Source organism: Sturnus vulgaris, chromosome 33, assembly GCF_052056855.1.
Source record: "Sturnus vulgaris isolate bStuVul1 chromosome 33, bStuVul1.hap1, whole genome shotgun sequence".
Classification (NCBI taxonomy): Eukaryota; Metazoa; Chordata; class Aves; order Passeriformes; family Sturnidae; genus Sturnus; species Sturnus vulgaris.
The window spans coordinates 418,969-435,180 of NC_142275.1; the positions used below are offsets into that span (position 1 = coordinate 418,969).

At 46.4% G+C, this 16,212-nt stretch overlaps 1 protein-coding gene across 1 annotated transcript in view; it reads left to right on the forward strand.

The window, feature by feature from the left end:
• The window catches only part of TYK2 (tyrosine kinase 2), a 20,329-nt gene extending 4,615 nt beyond the window's left edge, over nt 1-15,714 (forward strand). The window contains exons 5-22 of the mRNA XM_088154908.1: nt 1,758-1,916; nt 1,984-2,398; nt 3,187-3,336; nt 4,297-4,454; nt 5,438-5,561; nt 5,839-6,031; nt 6,924-7,030; nt 7,787-7,972; nt 8,104-8,191; nt 9,360-9,431; nt 10,049-10,183; nt 11,339-11,490; nt 11,569-11,719; nt 13,290-13,357; nt 13,683-13,694; nt 14,404-14,544; nt 14,863-14,971; nt 15,635-15,714. Of these exons, the coding sequence (XP_088011034.1) occupies nt 1,758-1,916; nt 1,984-2,398; nt 3,187-3,336; nt 4,297-4,454; nt 5,438-5,561; nt 5,839-6,031; nt 6,924-7,030; nt 7,787-7,972; nt 8,104-8,191; nt 9,360-9,431; nt 10,049-10,183; nt 11,339-11,490; nt 11,569-11,719; nt 13,290-13,357; nt 13,683-13,694; nt 14,404-14,544; nt 14,863-14,971; nt 15,635-15,714 (2,500 nt within the window). The remainder of the gene's footprint in view (nt 1-1,757; nt 1,917-1,983; nt 2,399-3,186; nt 3,337-4,296; nt 4,455-5,437; nt 5,562-5,838; nt 6,032-6,923; nt 7,031-7,786; nt 7,973-8,103; nt 8,192-9,359; nt 9,432-10,048; nt 10,184-11,338; nt 11,491-11,568; nt 11,720-13,289; nt 13,358-13,682; nt 13,695-14,403; nt 14,545-14,862; nt 14,972-15,634) is intronic.
• The last annotated feature ends 498 nt before the right edge of the window (nt 15,715-16,212 follow it).

A 16,212-nucleotide genomic window follows, 5' to 3' on the forward strand; every position in this document is an offset into this window, starting at 1 on the left:
CACAGGTACAAAAATCTCATTTTACCCACTTTTATTCCTTTTTTTCCTGATTTTTTTTCCTTTTTTTTCCCCATTTTTTTGGTATTTTTCACTATTTTTTCCTTCTTCTTTTCTTTCTTTCCGCTCTTTTTTTCACTCTTAATTTTCCCTTTTTTTCCCCAATTTTCACTATTTTTTTCCTTTTTTCCCACTATTATTCCTCTAATTTTTTCACTATTTCTTTCCCTTTCTAAACTATTTTTTCCCCATTTTTTCCCCCTTTTTTCCCCTTTTTTTTTTATTTTTCACCTGGCCCAGCTGGCCCTGAGCAGGGCACGTCCCTCACACACGTGGCCTCCAAGCACAGGTACAAAAATCTCATTTTACCCACTTTTATTCCTTTTTTTCCTGCTTTTTTTCCCTTTTTTTCCCCCATTTTTTTGGTTTTTTTCACTATTTTTTCCTTGTTCTTTTCTGTCTTTCCGCTCTTTTTTTCACTCTTAATTTTTCCTTTTTTTTCCAATTTTCACTATTTTTTTTCCTTTTTTCCCACTATTATTCCTCTAATTTTTTCACTATTTCTTTCCCTTTCTAAACTATTTTTTCCCCATTTTTTCCCCCTTTCTTTCCCCCTTTTTTTTATTTTTCACCTGGCCCAGCTGGCCCTGAGCCAGGGCACGTCCCTCACACACGTGGCCTCCAAGCACAGGTACAAAAATCTCATTTTACCCACTTTTATTCCCTTTTTTCTGCTTTTTTTCCCTTTTTTTCCCCATTTTTTTGGGTATTTTTCACTATTTTTTCCTTGTTCTTTTCTTTCTTCCCGCTCTTTTTTTCACTCTTAGTTTTCCTTTTTTTTTCCAATTTTCACTATTTTTTTTCCTTTTTTCCCACTATTATTCCTCTAATTTTTTCCCTATTTCTTCCTTTCTAAACTATTTTTTCCCCCTTTCTTTCCCCTTTTTTTTATTCTTATTTTTCACCTGGCCCAGCTGGCCCTCACACACGAGGCCTCCGAGCACAGGTACAAAAATCTCATTTTCCTGCCATTTCCCCTAACCCTAATCCCAAAAAATCCCTCCCAAAAAAATCCCAAAAAATCTTTAAAAATCCCCCCATAAAATCCCCCAAAAAATCTTTAAAAATCCCCCCATAAAATCCCAAAACACCCCCAAAAAAAAATCTCCCCAAAAAAAACCCTTTACCTAAGAAACCTTTACGTTTTTAGTGCATCCCGTGGTGGCTGTGGCTCCTCGATCTCCTGGTGTGGTTCTGAATTAAAACCCAAAAATCCCCAAAAACTCCAAAAACGCCCAAAAAATATAAAAAAAGAAGCCAAAAAACCTCCCAAAAATTCGCAAAAAATCCCACCAAAAATTCCCCAAAAAATCCCCAAAAAAATCCAAAAAAAATCCCCAAAAAAATCAAAAAAAATCCCAAAAAATCCAAAAGAATCCCCCCAAAAATCCCCAAAAAATCCAAAAAAAATCCCCAAAAAATCCCCCAAAAAATCCAAAAAAATCCCCAAAAAATCCCCCAAAAAATCCCCCCAAAAATCCCCAAAAAATCCAAAAAAAATCCCCCAAAAATAAAAAAAAAATCCCCCAAAAAATCCAAAAAAATCCCAAAAAATCCCCCAAAAATCCAAAAAATCCCCAAAACCAAATCCAAAAAAATCCCCCAAAAAATCCCCAAAATCCCCAAAAAATCCCCAAAAATCCCCAAAAATCCCCCCAAAAATAATAAAACCCCCCCCTAACAAACCTTTATATTTTCAGTTTCCAGGAGTGCATCCCTCGCTCCCTTCGCCGCCGCCTGCGGGGTCTCCATGTCCTGGCTCGGCTCCGCCTCAGCCGCTCCTTCGCTCGCTCCGTGCGCCGCTTCCAGCGCCTCTGGGCGGCCCCGGGCGGGCTCTCGGTAGCCCGGGCGAGCTCTCGGTAACCCCGGGCGAGCTCTCGGTGGCCCCGGGCGAGCTCTCGGTAGCCCCGGGCGGGCTCTCGGTAGCCCGGGCGGGCTCTCGGTGGCCCCGGGCGGGCTCTCGGTAGCCCCGGGCGGGCTCTCGGTAGCCCCGGGCGGGCTCTCGGTGGCCCCGGGCGGGCTCTCGGTAGCCCCGGGCGGGCTCTCGGTGGCCCCGGGCGGGCTCTCGGTAGCCCCGGGCGGGCTCTCGGAGCCTCTCGTCATGGCCAAGTACGTGGCCACGCTGGAGCTGCTGGCCCCGCGCTTTGGCTGCGAGCGCTTCCCCCTGCTCGGCCTGGCTTTGGGCCCCGGGCCCGGCAGCCATGAGGGGGATTCGGGGGATTTTGGGGATTTTGGGGACCTCTCAGGAGGAGTTTCAGGATTTTGGGGTCACTCATCACCTGCTGGTGAGCGGCACCGGGGGGATCTGCTGGAGGCCGGCCGGGACACAGGTGGGTGTGGGGTCAGGGGGTTCAGAGCCCAAATTTGGGGTTTGGGGTCAGGGGGGGTTCGGGGTCAGGGGGTTCAGAGCCCAAATTTTGGGTTTGGGGTCAGGGGGGTTCGGGGTCAGGGGTTCAGAACCCAAATTTTGGGGTTTGGGGTCGGGGGGGGTTCGGGGTCAGGGGGTTCAGAACCCAAATTTTGGGTTTGGGGTCAGGGGGGGTTCGGGGTCAGGGGGGTTCAGAGCCCAAATTTTGGGTTTGGGGTCAGGGGGCTTCGGGGTCAGGGGGTCAGAGCCCAAATTTTGGGTTTGGGGTCAGGGGGTTCAGAACCCAAATTTTGGGTTTGGGGATGGATTCGTGATGAGAAATTCCCAACCCAAATTTTGGGTTTGGGGTCAGGGGGTTCAGAGCCCAAATTTTGGGTTTGGGGTCAGGGGGGTTCGGGGTCAGGGGGTTCAGAGCCCAAATTTTGGGTTTGGGATGGGTTTGGGGATGGATTCGTGATGAGAAATTCCCAACCCAGATTTTGGGTTTGGGGTCAGGGGTTCAGAGCCCAAATTTTGGGTTTGGAGTCGGGAATTCCCAACCCAAATTCTGGGTTTCATTTTGATTGGGATGAGGAAGAATTCCACCTCAGATCCTGCGTCCTTTTCCTTGATTCGTGAAAAAAAAAAAAAAAAAACCGCAAAATTCTGGAATTCTCCTTTCCCCCCCCCCACCCCCCCCCCCAACCCCCCAATTCTCTATTTTTCCCCATTTCCCCAAATTCTCATTTTTTTTTACCCCGATTCTCTCTTGTTTTCCCCAGCGCTGTCCCCGGGGCCGCTCTGGGAGCGGTTCCGGCCCCGCGCAGGCGCAGGAGCGGCCCTGGAGCCTCTTCTGTCACTTCCGGGATCTCAGTCACGTGCGCATGCGCGGCTGCCGCGTCAGCGCTCACCGCCAGGACGGCCGGAGCCTGGTGAGGGCAGGGGTTACGTGGGGTTTTCTTAGGAATTTTTTTTGTGGGTTTTTTTTGGTTTTTCTTATGGGATTTTTTGGGGGACTTTTTTGGGTTTATTTGGATTTTTTGGGGGTTTATTGGGGATTTTTTGGGGATTTTTGGGGGTTTATTTGGGATTTTTTGGGGATTTTTTGGGGTTTATTTGGGATTTTTTTGGGGGTTTATTTGGGATTTTTTCGGGGTTTATTGGGGATTTTTTGGGGTTTATTGGGGATTTTTTGGGGGCTTATTTGGGATTTTTTGGGGGTTTATTGGGGATTTTTTGGGGGTTTATTTGGGATTTTTTCGGGGTTTATTGGGGATTTTTTGGGGTTTATTGGGGATTTTTTGGGGTTTATTTGAGATTTTTTGGGGGTTTATTTGGGATTTTTTGGGGGTTTATTGGGGATTTTTTGGGGATTTTTGGGGGTTTATTTGGGATTTTTCGGGGTTTATTGGGGATTTTTTGGGGGTTTATTTGGGATTTTTTGGGGGTTTATTGGGATTTTTTGGGGATTTTTGGGAGTTTATTTGGGATTTTTGGGGGGTTTACTGGAGATTTTTTTGGGATTTTTTTGGGTTTATTTGGGATTTTTTGGGGGTTTATTGGGGATTTTTTGGGGATTTTTGGGGGTTTATTTGGGATTTTTTGGGGGTTTATTGGGGATTTTTTGGGGATTTTTGGGGGGTTTATTTGGGATTTTTTGGGATTTTTTGGGGGTTTATTGGAGATTTTTTGGGGATTTTTGGGGGTTTATTTGGAATTTTTTGGGGGTTTATTTGGGATTTTTTGGGGGTTTATTGGAAATTTTTTGGGGATTTTGGGGAGTTTATTGGGGATTTTTTTGGGGGGATTTTTTTTTTTTTTTTTTGAGGGGGGGAATTTTGGAGGTTTTTTTTTTTGGTTTTTAAGGGCTCCCCGTTTTCCCTCACCCCCAGGAGGTTGTGCTGCCCAGCCCTGGCCGTGCCCTGGCCCTGCTCTCCCTGCTCGATGGGTATTTCAGGCTCACGACTGACTCCAACCATTTCTTGTGTCACGACGTGGCCCCGCCCCGGCTGCTGCTCAGCCTCCAGCACGGCATCCACGGCCCCATGCGGTCAGTGGGGGATCCCGGGGGATCCTGGGGGGATCCTGGGGTCCCTCGGGTCATCCTGGGGTCATCCTGAGATCCTGGGGTGATCCTGGGGGTGATCCTGGGGCTGCCCTGAGCTCCCTGGGGTGATCCTGGGGTCATCCTGGGATGTTCTGGGATCCTTGAGGTGATCCTGGGGCATTCCTGGGGTCCCTGGGGTCACCTGGGGATGTTCTGGGATCCTTGGGGTGATCCTGGGGGTGATCCTGGGGCATTCCTGGGGTCCCTGGGGTCACCCTGGGATGTTCTGGGATCCTTGGGGTGATCCTGGGGCATTCCTGGGGTCCCTGGGATGTTCTGGGATCCTTGGGGCATTCCTGGGATCCTTGGGTGATCCTGGGGGGGATCCTGGGGCTGCCCTGAGCTCCCTGGGGTGATTGTGGGGTGATCTTGGGGTCCCTGAGGTCACCCTGGGGATGTTCTGGGATCCTTGGGGCATTCCTGTGAATCCTGGGGTGATCCTGGGGCTGCCCTGAGCTCCCTGGGGTGATCCTGGGGTGATCCTGGGGTTCCTGGGGTCATCCTGGGGATGTTCTGGGATCCTTGGGGTCATCCCAGAGCTATTCCTTGTCCTTGGGGTGATCCTGGGGGTGATCCTGGGGCATTCCTGGGGTCCCTGAGGTCACCCTGGGGATGTTCTGGGATCCTTGGGGCATTCCTGGGATCCTTGGGGCATTCCTGGGATCCTTGGGGCATTCCTGGGATCCTTGGGGTGATCCTGGGGGGGGATCCTGGGGCATTCCTGGGATCCCTGAGGTCATCCTGGGGATGTTCTGGGATCCTTGGGGTGATCCTGGGGCTGTTCTGTGTCCTTGAGGTCATCCCAATCCATTCCCTCACCCCAATCCATTCCCTCCTCTCGTCCTAATTAATTTCTTTTCCCCAAAATCTCTCCCAGACCCATCCCCAGAATCTCCCCCGGGCCCATTCCCTGTTGCCTTTTCCAGGGAGGAGTTTGTTCTGGCCAAGCTGCTGCGGGAGGAGCCCCAGGAGGGGCTCTATGTGCTGCGCTGGAGCGCCCTGGATTTCCACAGCATCATCCTGGCCGTGCTCAGCAGGAGCCAGCAGCAGGTGGGGACACCAAAAGCCCTGAAAAAACACAAAATCCAGGCTCAGTTCCCGTTAAAATCAGAAAATCCAGGCTCAGTTCCCGTTAAAATCAGAAAATCCAGAGTTAATTCCTCTTAAAATCACAAAATCGAGAATCAATTCCTGTTAAAAATCAATAACTCCAGAGTGTAAAAAGATTAAATTAAAAGATTAAATTAAAGGATTAAAAATTTCCGGGAGTTTCTGGAATCCCCTGAGAACCTCCTGGATTTATTTTTAAATTTTATTTATTCCCCAGGCTCCGGGGGGCCCGGGCTCTGCCAGGCTCCGTCAGTTCCGGATCCAGCAGAAAGGAGAATCCTTCGTGCTGCAGGGCTGGGATCGGGAATTCCCCACGCTGGGGGCGCTCCTGGAGGGGCTCGGGGGCTGCAGCCTCCGCTCCGGGCACGAGAATTTCACAGCGAGCCGCTGCTGCCCCCCCCGGGCAGGGGGTGAGCACGGGAATTAAAAATAAAAAAAATTAAAAAAAGGGGATTGGGGGATTGGGGATTCAGGGATTTGGGATTGGGGGATTTGGAGATTCAGGGATTTGGGGAATTGGGGATTGGGGGATTCTGGGATTGGGGGATTCAGGGATTTGGGGATTTGGGATTTCGGGATTGGGGGATTTGGGGATTTGGGAATTTGGGGATTGGGGGATTTGGAATTTGGGGATTGGGGGATTTGGAATTTGGGGATTGGGGGATTTGGGAATTTGGGAATTTGGGGATTTGGGATTTCGGAATTTGGGGATTGGGGGATTCAGGGATTTGGGGATTCGGGGATTCAGGGATTTGGGAATTTGGGGATTGGGGATTCGGGGGTTTGGGATTCAGGGATTTGGGGATTCAGGGATTTGGGGAATTGGGGATTGGGGATTCTGGTATTGGGGGATTCAGGATTTGGGGATTTGGGATTTCTGAATTTGGGGATTCAGGGATTTGGGGATTTGGGGATTTGGGGGATTGGAGGATTCTGGGCTTTGGGGAATTGGGGATTGGAGGATTCTGGGCTTTGGGGAATTGGGGATTGGGGATTCTGGATTGGGGGATTCAGGGATTTGGGATTTCGGATTTGGAGATTCAGGGATTTCAGAATTTGGGGATTGGGGGATTCGGGGATTTGGGATTCGGGGATTCAGGGATTTGGGAATTTGGGGATTGGGGGATTTGGGGATTTGGGATTTCGGAATTTGGGGATTTGGAGATTCAGGGATTTCAGAATTTGGCGATTGGGGATTCAAGGGTTTGGGGATTCAGGGATTTCGGAATCTGGGGATTTAGGAATTTGGGATTTCGGAATTTGGGGATTCAGGATTCAGGAGATCCCTGTTCCCCTGTGCAGAGATCTCGGATCTGCTGATCACCACGGGGGACGAGCAGGAGAAGGGGCAGAGGCGGGACCGGAGCCGGCTGAGCTTCCGGCGGATCCGCAGCGAGCACCTGAGCCAGGTGCTGCTCCGGGGGATCGATTATCGGGGCTATTGATCTGGTTATTGGGGATTTATTGATTATCGGGTTACCGGGGTTATTGATCTGGTTATTGGGGATTTATTGATCGGGTTATTGGGGTTATTGATCTTTCCAGAGCTGAGCTTCCGGCGGATCCGCAGCGAGCACCTGAGCCAGGTGCTGCTCCAGGGGTATTGATCACATTCCTGGGATTTATTGATCACATTCCTGGGGATTTATTGATCACATTCCTGGGGATTTATTGATCACATTCCCGGGGATTTATTGATCACATTCCTGGGGATTATTGATCACATTCCTGGGGATTATTGATCACATTCCTGGGGATTTATTGATCACATTCCTGGGGATTATTGATCTGGTTCCTGGGATTTATTGATCGGATTTTTGGAATTCATGGATCAGATTCCTGGGATTTTTATTGATCTGATTCCTGGGATTTCATCGTTCTGATTTCTGGGATTTTCACTGCTCTGATTTCCTGCATTTCCTGAATTTTCATTGCTCTGATTTCCTGAGATTTCCATGGAATGCTGGATGAATCCTCTTTACTTTCCTGGGATTCCCTCCAAATCCCAGGATCCTCCACACCACCACAATGAATTTTCCCTTCCCGAGGAAAACAAATCCACATTTGGGAATCCTCCCACGCTGGGAATAAATCCAGGTGAGCATTCCCACCTTCTCAAACTTCCAACATTTCCTTTTTTTTTTTTTTTTTTTTTTCTCCCCCAGGGAGCCCACCTGGGCCAGGGCACCAGGACCAACATTTACGAGGGGATCCTTCGTTTTCCCTCCGGGAATTCCGGAATGAGGAGGAGCCTGGGGAATTGTCCCAGGGAGCAGAACAACAACGGCAGGGGGAGGGATCTGCACGTGGTGCTCAAAGTGCTGGACGGCAGGCACAGGGACACAGCCCTGGTGAGCCTGGGCTGGGAATTCTGGGGCTGGGAAAGGATGGAATGTGGATCCAGGGACTGGGATTCCTGGCATTCCCAGATTTCCCTGGCATTCCCAGATTATTTCCCAGATTCCCTGGGCATTCCCCACAGGCGTTTTTTGAGAGTGCCAGCCTCCTGTCCCAGGTGTCCCACGTCCACCTGGCCGTCGTGCACGGCGTCTGCGTCCGCGGCGCCGAGAGTGAGTCCCCAAAAATCCCCCAAAATTCCCAAATAATTCCCGAAAAATCCCCCAAAAATTCCTAAAAACTCCCCAAAAGTCCCCCCAAAATTCCCCAAATAATTCCAAAAAATCCCCCAAAAAATTCCTAAAAACTCCCCAAAAGTCCCCCATAAAATCCCCCAATAATTCCTAATAAAATCCCCCAATAATTCCTAATAAAATCCCCCAATAATTCCCAATAAAATCCCCCAATAATTCCCATAAAATCCCCCAATAAATCCTAATAAATCCCCCAATAATTCCCATAAAACCGCCCAATAATTCCCATAAAATCCCTCAATAATTCCCAATAAAATCCCCCAATAATTCCCAATAAAATCCCCCAATAATTCCCATAAAATCCCCCAATAATTCCCATAAAATCCCCCAATAATTCCTAAGAAAACCCCCAATAATTCCTAAGAAAACCCCCAATAATTCCCATAAAATCCCCCAATAATTCCCATAAAATCCCCCAATAATTCCTAATAAAACCCCCAATAATTCCCATAAAAACCCCCAATAATTCCCATAAAATCCCCCAATAATTCCTAATAAAATCCCCCAATAATTCCCATAAAATCCCTCAATAATTCCCTTAAAATCCCCCAATAATTCCTAATAAAATCCCCCAATAATTCCCATAAAATCCCCCAATAATTCCTAATAAAATCCCCCAATAATTCCCATAAAATCCCCCAATAATTCCTAATAAAATCCCCCAATAATTCCCATAAAATCCCCCAATAATTCCCATAAAATCCCCCAATAATTCCTAATAAAATCCCCCAATAATTCCCTTAAAATTCCCCAATAATTCCTAATAAATCCCCCAATAATTCCCATAAAATCCCCCAATAATTCTAAGAAAACCCCCAATAATTCCTAAGAAAACCCACAATAATTCCCATAAAATCCCCCAATAATTCCTAATAAAATCCCCCAATAATTCCTAATAAAACCCCAATAATTCCCATAAAATCCCCCAATAATTCCTAATAAATCCCCCAATAATTCCCATAAAATCCCCCAATAATTCCTAATAAAATCCCCCAATAATTCCCATAAAATCCCCCAATAATTCCTAAAAAACCCCCAATAATTCCCATAAAATTCCCCCAGTAATTCCCATTTTTTCTGCCTGCAGACATCCTGGTGGAGGAGTTTGTGCAGCACGGGCCCCTGGATGTGCTGCTCAGGAGGGAGAGGGGCAGGGTCGGTGGGGACTGGAAAATCTCCGTGGCCAAACAGCTGGGGAGTGCCATGAACTACTTGGTAATTAAAATTAAAATTAATATTAATAATAATATACAGCTGGGGAGTGCCCTCCGTTATCTGGTAATTAATAAAATTAATATTGATAATATATGGTTGGGGAGTGTTCTCAGTTACCTGTTAATTAATAATGAAATTAATATTAAAATAATAATATGCACCTGGGAGTGCACTCAGCTACCTGGTAATTATAAAAATAATAGAAATAAAAATTTTATACATTTCTAATTTTTTAAATTATTTTTTAATAAAAAAAAAATTAAAATTTTTTGTTTATTTTCTGTTTAATTAAAAAAAAATTTTGTTTAATTTCTTCAAATTTTGCTTGATTTTTTTAAAACGTTCTGTTAATTTTTAAAATTGTCGGTCAATTTTTGTTTAAATTTTTGTTCGCTTTTTTGTTTAAATTTTTGTTAATTTTTTTTAAAATTTTTTTAATTTATTTTTTTAATAACTGTCACCCTTTCTCTCACCCTGCTTATTTTATTTTTATTTTTATTTTTATTTTTATTTTTATTTTTATTTTTTATTTTTATTTTTATTTTTATTTTATTTCCCCAGGAGCAGCAGGGCTGGTGCACGGCCACGTTTGTGCCCGGAATGTTCTGGTGGCCCGGCTGGGGCTGGGGGAGGGCCCGGGGCCCCTGGTGAAACTCAGCGGGCCCGGCCTCAGCTGTGCCCTGCTCTCCAGGGAAGGTAAAAACCCTTAAAATCACAATAAATCCCCTTAAAATCCCGTTAAAATCCCAATAAATCCCCTTAAAATCCGTTAAAATCCCCTCAGGCCCCGGCCTCAGCTGTGCCCTGCTCTCCAGGGAAGGTAAAAACCCTTAAAATCCCAATAAATCCCCTTAAAGTCCCGTTAAAATCCAATAAATCCCCTTAAAATCCCGTTAAAATCCAATAAATCCCCTTAAAATCCCGTTAAAATCCCCTCAGGGCTCGGCCTCAGCTGTGCCCTGCTCTCCAGGGAAGGTAAAAACCCTTAAAATCACAATAAATCCCCTTAAAATCCCAATAAATCCCCTTAAAATCCCGTTAAAATCCCAATAAATCCCCTTAAAATCCCGTTAAAATCCCCTCAGGCCCCGGCCTCAGCTGTGCCCTGCTCTCCAGGGAAGGTAAAAACCCTTAAAATCACAATAAATCCCCTTAAAATCCCGTTAAAATCCCAATAAATCCCGTTAAAATCCCGTTAAAATCCCCTCAGGGCCCGGCCTCAGCTGTGCCCTGCTCTCCGGGGAAGGTAAAAACCCTGAGATCCATTAAAATCCCGTTAAAATCCCACTTTTTATCCCTCTAAAATCCCATTTTTATCCCTTTAAAATCCCATTTTATATCCCTTTCAAATCCTGTTTTTATCCGTTTAAGATCCCATTTTTAATCCCTTCAAAATCCCACATTTTCTGTCTTGACCGTCCCATATTTCACACCTCCAATATTCCATATTTTTTATTTAATATCCTAAATTTACACTTTAAATACCTCACATTTAACACTTAATTTATAATATTTAATAGATATTTAATACATACTTCATATCCCGTATTCAATGCTTTAATCCTTCAACACTTTACATTTAATGGATCAATACCCCCTATACACAGTTACCCCAACTAATTAATTAAAACAATTTAAATACACATTTAAACAGCCCCAAACACACGATTATCGAAATAATTCATTAAAATACATTTTTAGTAGAATATTTAATATTTTACCTCAGAACGTGTGGAGAGGATTCCCTGGATCGCTCCCGAATGCATCAGGGATGTTGGAATCTCAGCAAAGCCTCCAAATAATTCATTAAAATACATTTTTAATTAATATTTTCTATTTTTTTTACCTCAGAACGTGTGGAGAGGATTCCCTGGATCGCTCCCGAGTGCATCAGGGATATTGGGAACCTCAGCACGGCCTCGGATAAATGGAGTTTTGGGACAACACTCCTGGAAATCTGCTTCGATGCTGACGTTCCCCTGAAAGACAGAACTCCCTCGGAGGTGATTCCCGCTGGGTTCTGTGTTTTTGGGAGTTTTTAGGGTTGGATTCGGGAGTTTTTAATGTTTTTTCCCCCGTAGAAGGAGAGGTTTTATGAGAAGAGGCAGCGGCTGCCCGAGCCGTCGTGCGGGGAATTGGCGGCGTTGATTTCTCGGTGCCTCAGTTACAGCCCGGGGGAGCGGCCGTCATTCCGTGTGGTTCTGAGGGAGCTCAGCCGGCTCCAGCCGCAGCGTGAGCGGGGAAAAAGGGGGAAAATGGGGAAAAAATACCGGGGAAAACGGGGGGGAAATACCGGGAAAACGGGGAAAATCTCCGGGAGAAACGGGGGAAAATCCGGGGATTGTGTGGGGGAAACGTGAGGGAGCGCACCCGGCTCCGGCCGCAGCGTGAGGAAGGAAAAAGGGGGAAAATAACAGGGAAGAAGGGGGAAGATATCGGGGAAAAGGGGAAAAATCCCCGGGGAAAAGAGGGGAAAATCCTGGGGGAAACGGGGAAAAATCCGGGATTCTGTGAGGGAAACGTGAGGGAGCGCACCCGGCTCCAGCCGCAGCGTGAGTGGGGGAAAAGGGGGAAAAATGGGGGGCAAGTGGGAAAAAATACTGGGGAAAACAGGGGAAATCTCCGGGAAAAACGGGGGGAAAAATCCCCGGGGGAACGGGGGAAAATCACAGGGGAAAAGGGGGGAAATGCCGGGAAGAATGGGGTGAAATGGCGGGATTCTGTGAGGGAAACGTGAGGGAGCTCAGCCGGCTCCACCTGCGCCGTGAGGGGCGGGAAAAAAGGAGGGAAATCCTGGGGGAAAATGGGAAAAAAAATCCGGAGAAAATAGGAGAAAATCCCGGGATTCTGTGGGGGAAACGTGAGGGAAACGGGGAAAAAGGCGTGAGGGATCTCACCCGGCTCCAGCCGCGGAAATCCTGAGGGGAACAGGAAAAAACCCCGTGGGGAAGAGGGAAAAATCCCCGGGGAAAAATCCGGGAGAGACCGGCGAAAAATCTCCCGATGGAATGGGGAAAAGTCCCGGGATTCTGTGGTGGAAACGGGGAAAAATCTCGGATTCTGTGAGGGAAACGTGAGGGAGCTCACCCGGATCCAGGTGCGCCGTGAGGGGCGGGAAAAAAGGAGGGAAATACCGGGAGCAACGGGGCAAAAATTCGGGATTCTGTGGAGAAAGGGGGAAATCCCAGGAAAAAAAGAAAAAAAAAGGAGGATAATACCGGGAGCAACGGGGCAAAATCCTGGAGAAAATGGGACAAAATCCCGGGTTTCTGTGGGGGAAATGTGAGGGAGCTCACCCGGCTCCAGCCACGCCGTGAGGAGGAAAAAAGGAGGGAAATCCTGAGGGAAATGGGAAAAAAATCCCGGTTAAAATGGACAAAATCCCGGGATTCTGTGGGGGAAAAGGGAGGAAAAGGGGAAAAATTAAAACCCCAGAACCCTCTCAGACCTGGCGGACGTCACGTCGGTGAATCCCGAGTTGCCGGTGTCGGATCCCACCGTGTTCCAGAAGAGATACCTGAAAAAAATCCGGGAGCTGGGGGAGGTCAGAGATGTCCTAAATTCTGGAATTTTGGGCTTGGGAAAGGTGGGAAGGGTCTTTTCCCTGTCTGAATCCAGAATTCCATTTTTTGACCTCTTTTCCTGTGGATTTCCCTGGCTGGATCAAAAATGCCACGGTTTAATCCTTATTTTAACCTTATTTCCCTTGCTGATTCTCCCGTATTTCTGAAATTTATTTTCGCATTTTAACCTCATTTTCCCCTGCTGAAAATTCCTAAATTGTTTTTTTTTTGTTCCCCAGGGTCATTTTGGAAGGTGAGCCTGTGCTGCTACGACCCCACAAATGATGGCACTGGGGAGATGGTGGCAGTAAAATCCCTAAAATCTGAGAGCAGCCCCAACTCCTGAGCTCCTGGAAAAGAGAAATCCAAATTTTGAAGACTCTTTACCACGAAAACATCGTCAAGTACAAAGGTTGCTGCAGTGAGCAAGGTGAGGGAGAAGCCCCTTGGGGATTTTTCTGTGTGAGAGTTTAAAAAAAAAAAATTAAAAAAATCCGTTTTAATAAATTAATGTATTTTATTTTAGGGGACAAGGTGGTGCAGCTGATCATGGAATATGTCCCACTGGAAGCCTCAGGGAATTCCTGCCCAAGCACCCCCTGAGCCTCCCCCACCTCCTGCTTTTTGCACAGCAGATCTGTGAGGTGAGACTCAAATGGGGCTGGATTTAAAAAATTGGGATGGTTCCCCCAAAAAAATGGGGTTAAACAAGTCAGAAATGGGGTTACAGCACTAAATGGGGCAGAATTCACAAAAATACGGGTTTGAAATGGAGCTGAATTCACAAAAAATGGGGTTGGAAATGGGGCTGAATTCACAAAAAATGGGGCTGGTTCCCAAAAAAAAAAAAGGGGTTTAACAAGTCAAAATGGGGTTACAGCACTAAAATGGGGCTCAATTCCCCCCAAAAAAAGGGGTTGGAAATGGGGCTGAATTCCCAAAAAATGAGGCAAATTCCCCCCAAAATTTGGGTAGACCCTTTGGAAATGGTGCCGAATTCCCCAAAAATTTGGCTGAATTCCCAAAAAAAAAAAAAAAAAAAAACGGAATGAACCCCCAAAACACAGGAATGACAACCCTAAAAGAGTCTGAATTCCCTAAAATGAGTCTGAATTCCCAAAAAACGAGTCTGAATTCCCAAAAAACGAGTCTGAATTCCCAAAAAATGAGTCTGAATTCCCAAAAACGAGTCTGAATTCCCAAAAAACGAGTCTGAATTCCCAAAAAACGATGCAAACCCCCCCAAAACCCCAGGGCTAAATTCCCTCAAAACACCTCCCAACATCCCCAAACCCCTTCCAAACTTCCCAAAATCCGATTTTTTTGTTGTTTTTTCCCTTTTTTTCCCTGCAGGGCATGGCCTATCTTGCATTCCCTGCACTACATCCACAGGGACCTGGCAGCCAGGAACGTTCTCCTGGAAACGAAAACCTGGTAAAAATCGGCGATTTCGGCTTGGCCAAATCCGTGCCTGAGGGCCACGAGTATTACAGGGTGAGAGAGGATGGAGACAGCCCCGTGTTCTGGTGAGCCAATCTGAAGGTTTATTTTTTTTTTTGGATCCCAAATTTGGATATTTTTCTTTATTTTTACCCCAAGTGACGGCAGGTACGCCCCGGAATGCCTGAAGGAGTGCAAGTTTTATTATTCGTCGGATGTTTGGTCGTTTGGGGTGACTCTGTACGAGCTGCTGACACGTTGTGAGCCGGGAGCAGCCCCCAGCTGTGAGCCCTCAATCCCAGGGAGGGGTTTTGGGGTTGAATTGATTTTTTTTTGGATAGTTTTTATGATTTTTTTTAAATTTCGTTGCAGAAGTTCGTGGAGATGATGGGGGTCACGCAGGGGCAGATGACGGTGCTGAGGTTGATGGAGCTGCTGGAGAGGGGGAAGAGGCTGCAGTGCCCAGGGATTGCCCCTGGAGGTGGGGAAGGGGAAAAATGGGGGGGAAAATGGGGGAAAATGGGAAAGGAGATGGGGAGAAAATGGGGAAAAAATGGGGGGGGAAAGGGGGAAAAATGGGGAGAAAATGGGGAAAAAATGGGGGGGGAAATGGGGAGGAAATGGGGGAAAAATGGGGAGAAAATGGGAGAAAAATGGGGGGAAAATGGGGAAAAAATGGGAAAGGAAATGGGGAGAAAATGAGGAAAAAATAGGAAATGGGGGAAAATGGGGAAAAAATGGGAAAGGAAATGGGGGGAAAATGGGGAAAAAATGGAAAGGAAATGGGGGAAAAATGAGGAAAAAATGGGGGAAATGGGGAAAAAAAGGAAAAAAATGGGAAAGGAAATGGGGGGAAAATGGGGAAAAAATGGGAAGGAAGTAGGGGAAAAATGGGGGGAAAATGGGGAAAAATGAGGAAAAAAATGGGGAAAATGGGGGGGAAATGGAGAAAAAAGGGGGGAAATATGGGGGGAAGTGGGGAGAAAATGGGGGAAAATGGGAAAGGAAATGGAAAAAAAAAGAGGAAAAGAAATGGGAAAAAATGGGAAATGGAAATAGTGGAAAAGGGGGGAAAAACGTGGAAATAAGGAGCAAAGGAGGAATTTGTTTGGTTTTTTATTTATTTTTTTTTTTTCCCTGGCAGATTTACAGATTGATGAAGAATTTGCTGGGAGGCCGAGGCCTCGTTCCGCCCGACCTTCCCCAACCTCATCCCCATCCTGAGGAGTTTCCAGGAGAAATATCGAGGCCAGCCCCACTCTGTGTTCAGCCTCTGCTGAGGGAGGGGAGGCCCTGAAATTCCTTGGAATGGAGGGGAAAAATCCACAAAATGTAATGGGATATGGGGGGAAAAAATCCCCAAAATTTAATGGGATATGGGGGGAAAAAATCCCCAAATTTAATGGGATATGGGGGAAAAATCCACAAAATTTAATGGGATATGGGGGGAAAAAAACCCGAAATTTAATGGGATATGGGGGAAAAAAAACCCATTAAAATTCCATGGAATGGGGGGAAAAAAATCCAAAATTTAATGGGATATGGGGGGAAAAATCCACAAAATTTAATGGGATATGGGGGGAAAAATCCACAAAATTTAATGGGATATGGGGGGAAAAATCCACAAAATTTAATGGGATATGGGGAAAAAAAAAACCATTAAAATTCTATGGAATGGGGGGGAAAAAACCCGAAATTTAATGGGATATGGGGGAAAAAAAA